This window comes from Petaurus breviceps, unplaced genomic scaffold, assembly GCF_028583685.1.
Source record: "Petaurus breviceps papuanus isolate PSGF00001 unplaced genomic scaffold, PetGlider_PUasm1.0 76, whole genome shotgun sequence".
Lineage (NCBI taxonomy): Eukaryota > Metazoa > Chordata > Mammalia > Diprotodontia > Petauridae > Petaurus > Petaurus breviceps.
In genome coordinates, this window is record NW_027186473.1 from 1898243 (window position 1) to 1917344 (window position 19102).

General features: G+C 36.3%; 1 protein-coding gene across 2 annotated transcripts in view; it reads left to right on the forward strand.

Moving 5' to 3' along the window:
• The window catches only part of SLC30A9 (solute carrier family 30 member 9), a 76949-nt gene that overhangs the window by 10019 nt on the left and 47828 nt on the right, over window positions 1–19102 (forward strand). Inside the window, exons 3-7 of one of the 2 annotated variants that reach the window (XM_069105154.1) lie at window positions 9957–10019; window positions 13321–13420; window positions 15455–15547; window positions 16279–16361; window positions 17922–17980. In XM_069105154.1, coding sequence (XP_068961255.1) covers window positions 9957–10019; window positions 13321–13420; window positions 15455–15547; window positions 16279–16361; window positions 17922–17980 — 398 coding nt within the window. The remainder of the gene's footprint in view (window positions 1–9956; window positions 10020–13320; window positions 13421–15454; window positions 15548–16278; window positions 16362–17921; window positions 17981–19102) is intronic. The other variant, XM_069105155.1, reaches the window with a different exon arrangement.

Here is a 19102-nt window from a genome sequence, read left to right on the forward strand (position 1 = left end):
TGTTTCTTAACAGACATACAAGGCTCAAAAGAAACTTGAACTGAAACAAGATGTTAATTCAATACCTGAAACAAGGTGTGAACTACTTCTGTGCTTGCCATTACACCCATATAAGATTATATTCAGTTTTGTTGGGTAAGTTATTTTTGACTATAAGCCTATATATACTTTGCTTTCAGGAATATTGTATTTTAAATGCTCTATTCCTTTATAATGGTGACTGCTAAATCTTATGTCATCCTGACTGTGCCTCATCAGTACTTGAATTCTTTCTTTCTGACTACTTGCAATATTTTTTCTTTGATGTGGAAGGTTTGGATTTTGGGTATGATGTTTCTAGGAGTTTTCATTTTGGGGTTTTTTTGGGAGTTGGATTCTTTCTATTTCTACTTTGCTTTCTGGTTCTAAGAGATCTGGGCAGTTTTCTTTTAGGACTTTTTGAAATACAATGTCTAGGCTCTTTTTTTTTGGTCATGGCTTTTGGGTAGTCTGATGATTCTTACTTTTTTTTCAATCTGTTTCTCAGGCCAGTTGTTTTTACTATGAGATGGTTTATGTTGTTTTCTATTTTTTTCTTCAGTTTTTTGACTTAATTTCCTTATTGTCTCATGTAGTTACTGGCTTCTATTTCATACCTCCTAATCATGTAGAAATTGACTTCTGTTTGATCCCTTCTAATTTTCAGGGAGTTTGTTGCTAGAGCAAGATATATACTTCTTGTGCCAAACTATTAGTAGCTTTTCAAATTCTTTCTTCCATAGATCTCATTTCTGTTCTAGTTTTTTTCCTCTAGTGCTCTCATTTCATTGATAAAAAATTTTTTAAACTCTTGCTTCATCCATTCAGGAATTCCAGTTGGATTTGTATCCAAGCTGTGTTTTCCTCTGGACCTTTGCTTGTTGATGTTTTAGAGTTACTTTCTTCTGCGTCTCTCTTGAGCGTCCCTATCACTATAGTAGCTATATATGGTTGGGTTCTTTTTGGTTTGCTCATTCTTCTAGGTCACTTCCTGACTTTGGACTTGATGTTAGAGCCAGCATCTGTGCACTTATGGAGGGAAGTTCTGAGCTGGTTCTGTTACTGCTTTGTTGTGATATTAAGAGATATGTTATTCCAGGATTTCAGGGACTGTAAATTCCAGGCTGTAAATTATCAGATCTCTCAGTGTTCTGATCTGGTGAAAAATCTGATTGCTTCCCCCTTGTCTGAGCTTTGCAGATTTCTCACCTGAGTTTGGATCTGAGCAATAGAATTAGCCACCATTGGCCAGCTGGAAAGGTCTGCTGGTTCAGAGCAACAGAACTGCAGGCTCTCCTTTGATCTGGGATTCCTGCCTTGATTATTTCTCTAGAGGCTTCAAACTGGGCAAGAAGCTGGAACTGAGACCCCTGCTCTGAGCCACACTGCTGCTGCTTGCTTCTGAACTTGCTACTCTCTTCTTATACTCCTTAGGGCCACAACACTGAGCCAGCCTCTTCCTCTGGGTGCGGGTCTACTTTGGATCTATGACCTGCAGCTGAGTAGTGGGCCACAAAGGTTCCAGCTGGCACTGGTTGCAGTGCTCCGGTATGGATCTGGAACCTCTTCTCCTCTTGGTGCACTGTGAGCAGAGTGCTCTTGGCCAAATACCATCTCCAGGATCCCCAGATAGCTTTCTTTATTTCCATGTGCTAACCTGGGCTGGATGAATGACTCACTATGACTTTTTGGGGGCGATTTTCCCATCAGAATTTGGTTTGCTGTGTTTTCTAGATCTGTTTGGAGGAGGGTTTTATTTTTTTTGGGTGGTGATGGAGGGGAGCAGGGAAGCTGCCCTGCTTTCTGCTCCTCTGCCCTCTTGATTCTGCCTCTTGAAACAATCTCTGAGGGCACATGGCTCTCCAACACTCTCTATTTCTGTAAGTGTGAGAGCATTTTGGGGAGGCGAGAATAAGGGAAGGAAACTAGCAGGACCAGTGGCTGTTTTTCATTCTCTCTGAATACTTTTAAATCTGTCACAAAGGCAGACCAGGTTGCCAGGACTTTACACTTCAGGGACTTTAAAGATTATATAGGTCAGTCTCCTCATTTTATAGATTAGGAGGATAAAGCCCAGAGAAGTGGAGTAATTTGCCCAGGGCTCTACAAGAACTCAAATGGCAGAGTCAGGATTTGAACACAGGGCTTCTGACTCCAAAACCAGCACTCTTTCTATTAAACTGTGTGCTTTTCCAGCAAGGGGCACTCATATTTGAGCATTTTGGAGGTTAACTCCCTTGGTGCAGGAGTCTGCAAGATTTATTGATTGCACACCCCCCTCAGTGTAAAAAAAAATTGAGCTTCCCCCTCCCCCAGTATGTGCATTTTGAAAGTTATGTACAAATGGATATTTAAAATGGATGAAATAATATTTGATTCTAGCATTAGTAAGGAGCCACTGGAGTTTGAGTAGAGGAATGACTTGGTCATATCTGTCCTTTAAGAAAATAATCTTGGTAGCTGTGTGGAAGATGACTAGGAGAGGGGAGAAACTTGAAGCAAGGAGACACATTAGAGGCATTTGTAATAGTAAAGGTGATGAGGACAGGAATGAAATTCAAGAGATGTTGCAGAGAGAGAACTGAGAGAATCTGACATCTGACTGGGTAATTAGGGTTAGAGTGAGAAATTTGAGGTGATGCCCGGGTTGGAAACCTTATACTTTGTAAGGACGCCCTTGACGGCAAGGGAAGGGAAGATAGGGAAGTTCAGAAGAAGTGTGGGTTTGGGGGGAATAGGTAATGTAGAGAGGTCTTCATTGCAGATTGCATCTGATCTGTGCTCCCTTATCCTGTGGAATTCGTTTTGTCAAATAAAATGAAAAGGGGAAAGAGAGGGGGCAGTGAAGTCCTGCTGCAGATACCACATGATCTGGGGCATAGGGGGTGGTTATGCTGTGTGGGATTTTTTCCAGTGGCATCTATATAGATGCTGCTCTGAGTGTCTTGGTGTTGGTAGGGTTATAACTACCCTGGGAGCCTTGCCCTTAACTCATAAGGAGAGAAATTAGGACCTTGTGGTGAAAAGGGTGACTGTTGTGGTATAAGTTGTTATAGAGACAAGCCTCATGATCGGTTATCACAGGCAGTGAGATACATATGTGCCCCACCTTTTGCTTCTCTGATTTGTGGATAATTTATCCTTTGGGATTATGCCACAGCGCTTGGGAGACTGCTGTCCCAGTGGACAGGCGCTCCTCTCTCTGTATGTAAGGGACTGGAACGGTTCAAGTGATGTGATTTTTGTGGTCAGTTTTATCATTGGAGCAGGAAGCCCTATTCTTTCTCTTTAGTGGAAGTTGTCTCCCTTTTATTGAGGGTATTCTTAGTGACCTTAAGCCTTAGGCTTAAGTCAGAAATTTAGTAGAATTAATTAGGAAGAAGTAAGAAGAGCATTGGCCTTTTCCTTCCATTGGCAGGGAAGGGGACTGAGGAAACCACAGAGACTCACCTATCCCCTTCATTTTAGGGCTAACCCTATGCAAGTCAAGGAAGGCTTATGTGCCTCCAAATCTCTCCCACTCATTGCTTCACCAGTTAGACATCCCTGGCAAAGATATCTTGCAGACTTAAAGGAAATAGCCATTGATTACTTGTTGTTGCCAGGATGCTTTTTTGTCTTTGAACTTTTGTTATATATTGTATAGTCCTCCTTCCTGGAATATCTTCCTCTTCACTCTTTTATATACCTTTCCTTCAAGTCTGAACTCAGGTCCTTTTTTCCGTGTAAAACTTCTTGGTAGTTGGGCTCTCGTTTACTTTTCCAAAGTTATTTCATGTTATTTCCTTTAAAGTACGTTGTTTTAGTTGAATAGACTTCTTATCCCTCAAATTCCTCATCTCCTATCTCTTTACTTTTACACAGGCTATCTTGAATATCTGGAGTCTGTCTTCTTCCTCACCTTTGTCTCTTAGAATCCTTAGCTTCCTTCAAGATTGAATTTAGTTGCTACCTGTTAGAAAATAATTCTTTTCTGAGTTCTAGTTGTTTGTGTTCTCTCTTTTCTCAAACCATATTGTTCATATCTGTTTAAATGTATTCCCCAGTAGATTGTAATCTGTTCAAGAGAAAATACTAGTTTTTGTTTTATCTGTATATACCTTGCTCCTAGCACACAGAGTCTTCCTTGTAGGCTCTTCATAGTGGTTGAACGAATCTGAGTGTGCAGTTCTCAGGTGGTCCCTCCCAGGGTCTCTGGACTCACGTAGAGCTTATTTCTTATACTAGTCATTTGGCAGTTTCTAATGCTATCTTATATTGTTATTAATTCCATTGTAAAGTAATAAAAATGATAGAAGGGAAGATTGTAAGAAACTTTGTCAGTAACATTTATTGAATGTTTATTCTATGGATTAGCCAGTCTCCAAAACTAGATCATAAATTCCAGGAGAATGGGGAATGTGGGTTTTATGATCTTACCTTAGCAAGGTGCTTTTTTTCAGTAGTTCCTTGAAGGTTGAGAGGTTAGGGCTGACTGTGTAGATTTGAGAGTTCTGATATATGAACCCATTAGATCTCTTGAAATCTCTGAGAGTGTAGAGAAAGAAGAGAAGATGGCCCAGGACAGAAACCTGGAGTTGGAGTCATACCTATCCTAAGGCATTATCAGCATATGGATTATAATGCTGCCAAAGAGATTGAAAATGAGTGTGGCTAAACAGGGAGAATGAGGAGTAGTCAAATATTCACAGCTATGGGTAGATGGTAAGGCAGTAACAACAGCCAGTATAGCTTGTTCTTTCCTAAATTTGGCAGTGAAGAGGAGAAAAGATACAGGGTGATATATCTTGAGGGGATAGCAGGGTGCCATGAAAATTACTTAAGGGTAGAGCAGACCTGAGCATGCTTGTAGGCATCAAGGAGAGAGTGCAGATGAGAAATAAGGAATGATTAGAGTAGCAGGCTCCTGGAAGAGATGAGACTATATAGATAGGTTTAGGGCACATGTTAACCTTGGCATGAAGAAGAGCCTTTTTTTCAGAGATAGGAGTAAAGGAGAGAGTAAATGAAGCTGTGGATGGTTTTTGAAGCTTGGAGTTGGGGAGTGGTGGGTGGTCTCTAGCAAAGTAGGAAATAAAGAGATCTGATGAAAGATGAATGGAGAAGGCTTTGGTTGCTGCTGAGGAGAGTCTTGGGAGTTAAGGAGAATAAAAGTTTTGTTATGCATCATTGAGCGCCTAGTTGAGGTTAGATGACAAGAATTTGTAGGAACACTGAGCCAGTTTAGTGCTGTGATTTCTTCTGTTGAAGATTGTTAGGGAGTGAATGGGGCCAAGATGAAGGAGTTATAGGGTGGTACGTAGTTTAACTGTCCAAGTGTCAAGACTTTGAGGAGAAGATGGAGAGACCATAGCGAGGATGATGGACTTGAAGAACGGGGGGAGGATGGTTACTTCCATACCCTCCCTCTGTTACTATTTTTCAGCAGCTTTTTCTCTTTTGAGGTTCATTGTATCCAAATATATCACCTAGTTCAAATACTGATAGTACTATTTGTTATTATATACTTCTAATAGTAGTTTATTCTCCTTTTCTCAAGGAGTTCAGTACCTGACTCACAGTCTTCCTTTCCATTCCAACCCCTGCCATTATAATAGGGGACTTCAAATATTTTGGCTTCACAGTTCCTCACTCAGTCTCCTTAGCTCTCATGACCTGCTTCTGCTTCCTACCTGATCCACAAAGTACACCTTTGATCTCAACTATCAGCTGAGTGTTTTACCTTTTGTTACCAAGAATTCTGAAACCGCCTTATTGACCGCATTGCGTCTTTATGCCTCACCCTTTATACACATATTTTTCATTTTTATTCTGATTTTGAATCACTTCCATCTCTCAGTACTCTTGTAGGCCATTGTCCCTACTCTGACTTCACTTTTTTCCTTTCCCATATTGGCCCCATAGTTACTGTCTTCTACTATAGAATCTCTTGCTCCCTTGTGTTCATGTTGCTCCTATCTTGCTGAACCCAACCCTGGATTAAGCCCACCATATGCTTTCCTTGCTCCTACTTGCGTGTTAGAAGAAATCACACATAGCCATCTGTTTGACTGGGTCCATTACAGATTTATGTTATTAATCTCATCTGGTTCCTTACTGTCACCAGGCAAATTCTAGTACTTAGCACACTGTAGGTTCTTAATAATTGCCAGTTGACTGATTAATTCAGATTCTTTCCTATTCTCTGCAGAGACTATTCAAACCTTCTTTTCTCTCCTTATACCTCCTGCTCTCTCATTCTGTCAGCAAAAGATCTCACATCTTATTTTATTGAAAAAAATAGTCCAGTTAATGAGTTCCTTCTTCCTTACTCTACAACTTAAATTTTCTTGATACATTACCTCATTTTCTCCTCTTTTACCCCAATTGTTGGTGAAGAGCTTGTCCTTTTTCTAATCCATGCTAACTTTTCTACTTGTACCCTCATCCCTTCCTGTCTCCTTTGACTGGTCTTCATTGTGAATATAAATTTTTTAAGAATTATTTTTGTAGTTGAATGCTCTCAACATAGGAGATAGTGTTGGAAAATTTTCCTTCTGAAATGACATTTTGAGGATTCATGCTTTTTCTCCATTTTATTTTATTTATTTTGTTTATTTTTAGTTTTCAACATTTATCTTCACAAGGTTTTGAGTTACAAATTTTCTCCCTGTCTTTCCCCTACCAACTACCCCCCAAATAGCGATCCTACTGAATACCCCTTCCCCCAATCTGTTCTCTCTTATATTCTCCTCCATACCCCCTCTGACTTTCTGGCAGGGCAAGATGGATTTCTGTACCCCAGTGCCTGTATATCTTATTTCCCAATTGCATGTAAAATAATAATAATAATAATTTTTTTTTAACATTTCATTTTACAACTTTGATTTCCAGATTCTTTCCCTTCTTCCCTTGTCACCCACCCCTACTGGGAACATAAGCAGTTCAATATAGGTTGTACATGTGTAGTTACACAAAACATTTCTTCAGATATGTTATGAAAGACTGACTATTTTACCCTCCATCCTATCCTGCCCCCCACTTATTCTATTTTCTACTTTGACCCTGTCCCTTTTCAAAAGTGTGTGCTTCCAACTACCCTCCCCCACAATCTGTCCTCCCTTCTATCGTCCCCTCTCTTAACCCCTTTCCCCCTACTTTCCTGTAGGGTAAGATATCCAATTTAGTGTGTATGTTATTCCCTCCTTAAGCCAAATTCAATGAGAGTAAGGTTTACCATTCCCTTTTGGCTTCCAGTTCTTCCCCTCCATTTTAACAGTTTTCTCCTAACTCTTTTATATGAGATAATTTACCCTATTCTGTCTCTTCCTGTCTCCTCTTATTATATTACTCTCTCATCTCTTAATTTTATCTCCATTTTATTTTAAGAAAAATTTTGCAGTTACAGAAGAATGTTGGTAAATATTAGAGATATATAACGAGGAAGGAAAAAACAGTATATCGTGCATGGGACTTATTCTTTTTCTGACTTTTCTAATTAGAAAGCCATATTCTTGGAAGTCCTTTGAATAATAGAAACCTTAAAGCCCTCAAATAAGATTATAGCCAGTCTATTGTAAGCAGATTGATGTATACATTTTTTTATATTAAGATCTCTGAAGAAAATTTATGTACTCTTTGAATAGGCTATATTAGGAAATGCCTTCTTTTGGCTTACCTAAGTCTTTCCTGATTTAGTTTAATTAAATTTCTTACTTTGCCTACTATAGGGATTGAGAACTCCTTGCTTAGACAAGGTTTGAGGGAAATACTGGATTAGAAGTGGAAATGATGACAAATTAGAAAAATGTTCTATTCTGTTTACATAGGAATGGGACAAGAAAACACTGTTAACTAGAGCAGAAGGAAGAAATTAATTAGCAGTGTGGAGAAGTGAAGGAAGTGATATAATTAACACTGAAAAATATAATACTGTTATGGGTAGATATGATTGGAGCTGTTACTGTTTTCAGTATTTGGAAATGAACCCCATGGAATTCTCCCCCCCCTCCCCCTTACTGAGATCAGAATGCTTGTTTACTTTCAGGTCTCAATTTTTGATGAAATCTTGCTCAGATCAAATTAGACCTTGTTAGCCACAAGATAGGGCAGCAAATGAATAATTGTTTGATTGAAAGATAATTTGTGTAGTTAAGATTTTGAGAATATTTTACTTTTGAATAATTCAAACCACATGGTAAAGTCAGGAGCTTCTCATTAAGAGACATAGACTTACTAGAGAATTTTCAAGTTTTTTAGGAGCACTTAGATGATTTAAATTTCAATAAAATTAGTTTTAATTTTCCTAATGACAGCAGATGTGTGGCAAACATCCAGTGCCTGAGCATAAAACAAAATGTCTGGAGATATTCATGGATTAGAATGTCTAGTTAGTTATTGAAATCATAAGGATTTTATTCTGATGATGATGCAGTGTAAGTTTATTAAGGTGGTGTGCAGAATAAGTATTCATACATGCATTTGAGCTGTTTAATAGCATTTCTGGCTTGTGATTCAGAACACTCTATAATTAGTGACTACAACTTGACAGTTGGTAATGAGTAGAATATCTAGAAATATCAGCCTAAGAGAAACTCATTTTACGTGACTTGGTTGAAAAACTTTGATTATTTTAGAAAGGAGGGGGCTCTCAGAAACTTATGCCAGCATTTTTCAATTGTACGTGATCTAAGAGAAAGAGATAAGTTTTGGAAACATTAAGGTTTTTTTCCCTTTAAGAAGTCAAATTATTTAAAATAAATATCTTAACAGACTAGCTCTTCTGATAACCTCTAAGTAATAAAACCCAAAATTTATGTAGCTCATTAAAGTTTTCAAAAGATTTTATATAGAATGCATAATTTGAGGTTCATAATAACTGTGAGGAGGGTCATTTTACATATGTGGAAACTAAGATTCAGGTAAGTGATTTGCTTATAGTCACAAACTAGACAGTCTCAAAGGGAGGATTTGAACCCTGGACTTCCTGACTCCCAAGGCCAGTGCTCTGTCCACTACACAGTGCTACTCCTAACTAAAAATACTACTTAATTACAATATAACTAGATTACAGAGTAGGGCATATTATTCAACTTGATGTAAAATGCCAACAGTTATCATTTTTGCTTCAATATAAATGATTACTTACATTTAAAGATGCCATCATGTAACCTTATTAAAACAGAATTCCACCTTACAAAATATCAAACCAAAACACCTTAGGAGATTGGTCTTGCTTTCCATGTTTCAAAATACTGTGTGTAAAATAATATGTATTGAATTATTTTTCCCATTTATTTTTTGAAATTTTACACAGAATTAGGTATAATAAAAATGACAAGTTGTCCCAGTTGTTACACATCTGGTGTAATGGATCACTCAGAGCTTGATTGTTCAAACAAACAATCTTTCAACTAAATTCATACTCATTTAAAAGGATACATACATACATATGCATATACATACAAATACACACACATATTTTAAACGTGGTTACTAGGTGAAAAAAATTTTGGTCACAGCAGATGAGATATGGAGTCTACTGAGCTTTGGTGAAGAAGGAAGGCATCACAATCTAAATTTGTAGAGAAGTACCCACACCAATGAAATCTTAGATCCTTTACGTGAAATATATACAAAATGTAGTTGGTTTCCATTTCACTGATATTCTCATTGACTCTGATACTTAACTATTGTTTAAGACACCATACTGGACAGTGTCAGTGCCAGGTATTTGGCAGAAATAAGCTAGAAAAGCCATATGGAAATGCTTTTTTCAGTAGCTAGAAAATGTAAGCAATAAGTTAGAATTGACTTGTATTTAACAGTAAAAATGTTGCCATGTCTTACAATTATGATTTATGATAGGATGTTTTAAAACCTGTTTCGTGAGTTTGTAAGTTTGACAGAAAATAACTATATATCTCTACATGAACATAAATAACTCTTGAAATTTACAGTACCAGATACCAGCCTTGGACTCCAAACCCCACTTATTAAACAAGAACCTCTCCAAGTAAGAGGTAAATGTATGATTTATTTCTATTTTCTTCTTATATTTTGTGGTTGTTGTTAAAAGTTTTCCTTTCTTCCAATTCATTGGAGATAAAAACACCCCATTATTAACTATCCTCCTTCCTAATGTCTCTATTTTTGAGTGCACTGCTATTCTTCTTGTTACCTAGGTTCTCAACTTTAGTGTCATTTTCAACTCTTCATGCTTTTTGCAACCTGCTTCCTATCTATTTCTACCCTCCCCCCAAGTTTCTTGCATTTTTCTCCTTGTCACTCGTCACTTGTCCCTACTGTAGTTCAGGTCTTATCACTTCTCCCCAGCACTGTAGTATTAGTCTCTTAGTCTGTATGAGGTCTCCCTCCCTCAAGTTTGAACCTATTCTAATCCATCCTACACAGAACTGCCAGTGTGATTACTAAAATACAATTCTGACTGGGTTACTCCCTTGCTCAAAAAACTCTGGGGGCTCCTTTTTGCCTTTGGAATATCTCTGGTTTTTAAAACCTTTCACAATCGAATTCACTGCAATCTTTCTTTCCAGCTTTATGCAGTCTACAATCCAACCTAACTGGCTGCTGTTCCTCACATGACAGTCTTATCTCTTGTTTCCATGCCTTTGCACAAGAGTTCCTCATGTCAAAAATCTTCTTTCTTCACTGCCTGCCCTTAGAATCACTGGATTCCTTTAGCTCAGCCCAAGTGCTCCCTCCTATAAGAGTACTTTTTCTAATCCCACCCACACCCCAGCATCTGGTGTATTCCTGCTGGCCCCCAAATTACCTTGTATTTACTTTTATTTACTTATATCTGTATGTGTTGTTTTTCCTCGTTAGAATATATGCTTTCACTAAGCTGGGACCGTTACCTTTTTGTCTTTTTATTAGGTAGTGTCTAGAATATATCAGGTACTTAATAAATACTTGATTGACTAATGCATATATCTATCAGCAATTTCTCTTCTAATCTGAATGAAAATATTCTAAGTTACAATATACACATCTAAAAACAAGTAAAAGTAAAGTGAGCCTCCAGCATCATGCAAATCACGTGTTAAAATCCAGAAGACTCGCATAGTTTACTTTAGAAATAAATCCAATATTTAGATTTCTTTCTATGATATATGCTGGAGTCACTGGGCTAGAGGAAGGGGATACTAAAAAATTGAAGGAATTATTTCATTTTGGTGAATACCTCCACCAGATTTAAAACAAAATAAGACATGCCTGGCTAGCCTACAAAAGGGAGTAGAAAGGCTGCCTCACTATCAGAAAGTAGAGGAGAGAGGTGGAAAGTAATGTTAAGGGATTTTGAGACAAAGAGAAAGAGCAAAGAATCAGCTCCTAGTAAATGAACTGATTTTTTTTTTCTCACATGGGGGGTGGTGATTTGAAGTGGGAAGAGATTTTGAATAACTTCTGTAAGGAATGAAGTTAGGTAGTGCTGCCTTGCTGCAACGAGAGGCCAGTTCAGTTTCGAGAACAGTAATTTGATGTACCCTTTCAACAAGGTTGTGAGACTTCCATCTGTGATCAGCAGCTACTCAACAGAAACTTTGGCAAGAGACAAGTGATAGGACGTGACATGATTAAGTTAATTCAGTAATACATTCACTCACTGGTAACTGGACTGGAATCTCACATGGAGAGTAGTCTCAAACCTATGATTCTTGGTGCCCTCTACTCTCTTCTGCCTTTGTGCTTCAGGCCCTGAAGAAGTAGCAAGGGCTCCTTAGGACTGATGACAACTTTGTATTTTTATTTCATGGGTTGCCTTGATCAGAAAACTAATCACTAAGTTGCCAAGCTACTGGCGATTATTGCCTTTCCATTTAGCAAAACCACTCTTGGAAAGCAGATGCAGTCTACTTCTTTGTTCTGTTGGCTTTTAATTACATTTTGTTTTTTCTTATAAACTTGTTAACCATCACAAGCACGAACATTTCACTATAAAAGAAAAAGGATTATGTACGAAACTATCAGTTTCTATTACATATTTTTTTAAAGTGACAAAACTGCCTTGCTTGTCTATCTCTTTTTGAACTTCCTTCTGCTTTCTTCTTTGTACTTTTTAAATGTTTCAATGATAGTTCTTTCTTCTTTTTTTGGTCTTATTATTACTGCCTACTAACTTCCCTTAACGAGTCCATGCCACCAGTTGAACCTCTCCTTTGTAACAAAAAAACCCATTTTGGTTGTATCTGAAAAACATATACAGAATTTCTCATTCTGTACTTCTTGTCCACTACTTCCCTCTGCTAGGAGGTGGAAATAATATTGCATCATTAGTCTTTTGAAGTCATGACTAGTTATTGCCTTGATAGGGGTTCTTCAGTCTTTCTGAAATATGTTATTTTGGTCATTGTATACATTATTCTCCTAGTTCTTACCACTTCACACTGCATCAGTTAATTTAAATGTTTCAGGAACCATTATCAAAGCCTTCTTTGCATAGTAGGACCTGCAGAGCTTGTGCTTGGCTGACATAGCTTTCAAGAACTCAGGGTCATCTCTGTGGCATGGTAAGGCATTAGATTAGAAAAGACTTGAATGAAGAGCTTGTGTTTGATATATTTGATTACCATAAATGTTAGCCAGTTACTTTTCCAGTTGAAACTTCTAATTAGTTTTCAGGTAGTCTTAAAGTATGCTGTATGGGTTCAGTTTAGATTTGACAAAATAATATGCATTAGAGCAAAGTTGTTTTGGTGCTGTATTTAAGTAAAAGATAACAGACTTCAGAGATAATAAAAGATTGCTTTCCCATTCAACTTCTAGAGCCTCTCATCCACTAATTTAGGAGGATTTTTTTCTTCTTTTCTGACCCTACATGCAGTACATTAGGAAAAAGTTGCCTATTTTTGAATGTTATTGGAATATTTAGGTCTATTACACATTACTGCCCAACTGCATTGTAATAATCCTCAAATGTGTTGTTTTAATTATGTGTATATAATTGATTCTCTTCTGAAATCCTGTTCTGCCTCACAACAAGGAGATGACTGAGTTTTCAAAAGCTATAAGAGGGAAGCACAAGCTCTGGCAGGTTTTTCCAAACTGGAAAGGCTTCTAGTATGGGAATAGAGATGGGTGATGTTTCTGTCACTGGAAAATATAGCTAAATTAGAAGTACTCATCACCAGAAGCCTGGCTACCAGGTAATGGATTTTTGTGACCATAGCATTTCATGACACCATTCCATAATAAGGCATGGAGAAATTGTAATTTTAATTTCCACACTAATGGAATTACAGCTCCCTGTCATTAAGAAATGTATATTTGGTTTGTTTTACTGTTTGCTTTTGGTTTTAGTTAAAGCAGTTCTTAAGAAGAGGGAATATGGACCAAAGTACACCAAGAATAATTTCATCACTGGAGTCAGAGCAATAAATGAATTCTGTCTTAAATCCAGGTACCACAGTTAAATTATTATTGGCTAGCAAGATAGCTATTTATTTATTAATATGGTGTGTATGTATTTTGGCCAGTGTGTAAACTGTTCAGTTGGTCCTGCCCAAATGTGAATAAACATTTAATAGCATTCAAAACTATTAGATTTGGTGACTTTTCTGTTAAGTTGAAACTCTTTCATTTTAGAAATAACTATACTATATTTCTTTTTTTTTCATTCACAAAAACTAAATTCTAACAGGTTGACTATCTCAGTAGAAGTGCCTAATAGAAATGCAAATAGTTTCACATTTTAATCAATCTCTTCTAAAGGCTGCAAGATTTTTCAGTTGTATTTGAATGACCCGTAAGTGTTGCTGAATTTGAGCAAGGTTCAGGTAATTTTCTTCATAGTTGCAATAACAATAATCATAGTTAACATTTCTATAGAACCCTTAAGATTTGCAAAGCAGTTTACAAATATCTCATTTTATCCTTACAACAACCTTGAGAGGTTGATGTTTCATTATTCCCTTTTTTCAGATGAGAAAGCTGAGATTGTGAGAGTTTTAAGTGACTTACCCAAAGTTACATAGCTAGTTAGTGTCAGAGGCTGGCTTTGAACCCAGGGCTTACTGTCTCTTAAGTTCAGTGCTGTGTTCACTGTGCCACCTGTCTCTAGTAAGAGAGACAATATGCAAATAACTATATTGTTATATACAATTACCTATGTGATTGTACTCTTAATACTCTTGTTTTCCAGACCACTGCTGAGATTATCATTTAACCTTAGTATCTATGCCCTTATGAGAAGTCCCTTTTTCCTAAATTAGTTAATGTACTTCCTTAAATACTTACCAGGAATAGCTTAGATACTGGAATAATTACTGCTCATTAGTTAATAAAATTATGAACACCCTTCATTTATGTAACATTTTATACTCTTTAAAAAGTGTTATTTATGTTTTATTTCATTTCATCTTCCACCAAATCCTGGAAGTTGAGTGGAACAGATATTACAAAGATTAACAAGCATAAATCACTGATCCAAACATGGAATGACTCCTGAATATAAGATATATCCCTAAAATGAGATCTCTTTGAAAGAAAATAAAAAGTTCTCTCTTGGAAACTATTATTGGGCATTAATCTCACATGAAGTTTATACAAGACAACTTTAAGAAAAGTTATAACCTGCATTTGGTCTGATAATGTAAATAATTGCCTTAGAACACATAGTGGATTAGTGACAAAACTAGAGGAGTCCTTTTTATATCTAGTCCAAACCTCTTTGCATTAGAACAAGAATGTGTTGGTGTTATGTAGAATCATTGTTTACCTTCTTAAATATAGTAACTAACTATCCATGGTCATTAAAATAGAGACCTTTGTGAAATAACCACAGTAACTTGACTTTATGTTTTTTACTGTTAAAAATGTCCTTAAAATCAGTGGGAAGACTGGTATTTTAGTGATTAATCATTTTTAGCGGTTTGTACAAAGGCTTAAAAACCTTTCATTATTTACTATAAACAAGAAATATTGACTAGCATGGAGGAAGCTTTTTTTTGACAATTTACATCTATGAATATATGAAACATTGGAATATTAGTCTGTAGAGCCAAGTAAGATGATTGTGAACCTTAAGTGAGTTCTTAGTAGAGAGATACTTCAGTATTCATTCTCTTTCTGCTTCTCACATTTTTTCATTCAAGTACATTTTCATTTCTTTTATTATGGCATGCGACTATAGTCAAAATAAAAGTCTTGGTATAGAATTTGAGCCTACACAAGTCACTATTAAACTCAGCTTGAATTTCATATTTTATTGTGTTTTCACTAGCCATAAACTATATTTAAATAATTAGTTTTAGTTGGAGTCCTCTTTACTTATAGTGCTTTTCAGATGAAAATATCTTCTTTGAAATTTATCCTCCAAAGATATGCATATCTTTGATCAGTATAATTGATTTTCTATACTCCAAATAAATACCTTTCATATTTGTTAATTACACAACCCTTCTTAGAATAAATCCGGCCTGTTTCTTCTCAACAGTGATCTAGACCAGCTGCGGAAAATCAGACAAAGAAGTCCCCATGAAGATACTGAATCCTTTACTGTCTACTTAAGATCAGATGTCGAGGCGAAGTAAGAGCATATTTCTCTTCAAAAACAAAGAAACATCAGCAGATGCTTAATTTGGGTTCTGCCTTGCAGTTGACCCTCTGCTAACATCCTCCGTGCCTCATGGTGGTGAAGAGTGATCCTGGGTTCTTGAAGGATATTTTACAAGAGCACAAGCTCCTAAGTTGGAAAAGGCCACAAGGACCTGCCTGGCTATAGACTGTCATCCAAGGGTCACCTTAACTTTTTTTGGAGGGCTCTTTATCAGAATTTGGTCCATTAGGTGACAGAATTTTTTAAGTTATGGCAGTTTATGAGTGCTGCCTATTAAGACTTTGAGACATTGTAATCTATGTTAGTGGAGAGAGCTCATACACCAGTGGCTCTTTTGAAGTATTAAAGATATCATTGAGAAAAATCAATGAGACAAATTGTAAATGAAAAAAGATAGATTCATGACAAAAGAAACCTTTTTTGGTCATAGAAATATCTTTCTAGTCTTTGCAGATGAATTTTGATATCCTAGTGTTCCCAAAATAATAGTACAACATGACTTAGAAAAAACTTTTAGGAGTCAGTATTGAATTTATTTTTGTACTATATATTTAGTTTAGGAAAATTCCTTGTGTGCTTTATTTTTCTGAAAGGACATTAATTTATTATTAGATTTTCAAATAGGTTCTTTAAATTTTATTATGTGTATAGTAGAAATGTTATAACTTGGTGGCCATTGATGTGTATATTTATGTGTTCAGGGCTTTGGAGGTTTGGGGAAGCCCTGAGGCTCTTGCTAGAGAGAGAAAGCTGCGTAAGGAAGCGGAGAGAGAATATAGAGAGAGTAAGTATATTCATTTGGAAGCTGAATTAATGTTAAAGTGTCTTATGGATGCGTGCCATGTTTTATATGTCTTTTGTAGAAAAGCATTACGTGCTTGTTGTAGAGAACGTTTATATTGTTACCTATTGATTCAGTTTTAGAATCACTCATTTTCCCATAAACATAATCTTAGCCTTTTACAGGTGAAGAAACCAAAATGTTTGGTTTCGATAATTTGTACAAAACAAATCTGTGCTCTATCTTAGTAATAGTAGTAATGGTAGAACAAATATAGCAGTCACTTTCTTGGAGGAAGACTGTCACTAGGGGAGCTAAAAATACAATTAATTCCCAAGAACAACTTTGCAGCAGAAATTTTTCCCAAATCATGGGAAATAGTTTCCATAAAGTCTTTTTTCTTTTTATTCACCAAGAGATCTTTTAGTAACCATTTAGAAAGTATTACTCTTAAGACAAAATTAGTATGCTGTAGTTAATTCTTATCCAATTGCATATGCATAATATTCTGTATAATCTTTACAACTAGAGGTGAATATCTTCAATTTTAGTTGATTCTCCAAAATGAGTAGTGCAATTTATGATTTGTTTTATACTCATTATAAAAGATTACTCTTGTATTTCATAATTAACTTTTTAAATTGCCTCTTTTTTTATGTGTTTGTGAAGACAATGAAAAATCAGTGAACTAGATATTTTAAATATTTTCTCTTCTTGTTGGAGACTTGGCTAGTAAAGAAACCAAAAGAACAATGTAATATGCGTTGTAATTATACAACAGAGAAATTGCTGAACTCTTAAGGGATGTTAAAATTACAGTTCTTAAAGTCTTTAAAACATTGAAATAATCCTATGTTGTTAAAAAGTTAAAATTATAGTTCAGTATGAACACATGCTATGAGTGTATCTTTCTTCATACCTTTGTATTTCTTATTGCATTTATATTTTGATTTGTAATATTAGTTACAGACTATTGTTAGAAAATTCAGCCAACATTTATTATGTGCCTATTATAAGCAGAGAAAAATAAGGCCCAGCCTTTGCTCCTGAGAAATTTATGGTACAGTATAGGGGAGGTGAGATGTGCACACCTATTATATAAATAACCATATAAGAAGATATGTGGGAATCATGCAAACAATACCAACAAAATGAAAAGTCTGAGTTGAGAGAAATCACTTCTGTTTGGGATATCAAGGGAAATTTCATGAAGGAGAAGGCATTCCATCTGGGTCTTGAGGGATGGGTAGGATTTCAGGTAGAGATATCCCATCCTCCCTGCTAGATTGTAAGCTCTTCAGAGGCAAAAGACATGTTCCCTCCAGTGCCTGACTCTGTGTGTGTTTGTATGTGTGTGTACATATATGTTTGTGACTATATACATATATGAGGTATTCAGTACTTATTAGATGAATGAAAGAATGCATCATTATAATGTATAATCAGTTACGAAGTACTAATTAGCAATTGGAGGAGTGTCTTAAATTGAAAATAAGTACTAGGCTAAAATACATGTGGTGAGAGAATTTGAGAGAAAAAATTATTCTGTAATTTTTTTCATAGGGTTGTTTAGGAATCAAAAGGTATTACAAGAATATAAAGACTTCCTGGGACATACAAAGGTAAAGAGTTCTTCGTTGTGATGTAAACATATCGAAACATTAATACAATACAAGTCACTTTGTTGTATAGAACCCTTTTTTATAATTTTTTATGGTGGGAATTTCGTCTGTTATCCTGAGCTCATACCCTATTTCATCACTTTGGTCAGTTTGGCATTCCATATATTGGGTGGGGTGGCATATGAAGAATCTCTGTGAGATGTGGATACCTCTTGGAGCTGAGAGGCAGTAGATTTTATATATTGGAAAAATCACCGAATTAGAGTCTTGACACTGATACCATTTGACTGTAGGACTGGATTTGTTGCTTTGAGCCTCAATTCCTTTATATGTAAAATGGACAGGTTAATACTGCCTACTTCATAAAGTTGTTGTGAGGAAAGAACTTTGTTGTCCTTGAAGCAGTATAAAGATGAGTTAATGTTGCCTGTCCGTTACTATATAACCCTCTCCCTGGAATCTTTCATGGCCTAGATAGTTAAGAGTGAGATGGGGTGGCAGCAGTAACCTTGGCAATGAACTAGAGCTTGCTAGAAGGAAGAGGGACTGTGTGCCTTTTTCTGAGGCCCCTCCATTGTCTCCATTCTACCAGCTCTTGAAGAATGTGTAGACCGATCACATTGGCATCTAGCTTCCATTTTAAGATTGCAGTTACTAAAGAAATAGGATCCTCAATAGATAATTTGACCTTATGGACAGGTTTAAGACACTAGATACAGAAAAACAGCCTAAAACACAAGTATCCTTATGGATATAGAAAAGAATTTAAGGGCTTTAGTAAACTACAAATTGTAAAATGAATGCTTTTTAAATTATAGGAGAATTGTTTTATTAGGTATAGAAGCATTGTTACTATCATTGCATATGTTTACACAGCAGCTATCATGAAAGGTAGTTAGCTTCTTGCCACTGGCTAGTTGGTAGGGACTGTGCTTGAAGACCTTTTTAGAATTTTGTATTCCCTTTCTTAATTTTTGGGTTGTTGTTGAGTTGTTCTAGCTGTGTCCGACTCTCTATGACCCCATTTGAGGTTTTTTTGGCAGAGATATTGGAATAGTTTGCATTTTTCTTCTCCAGCTCATTTTTACAGATGAGGGAACAGAGGCAAACAGGATTAAGTGA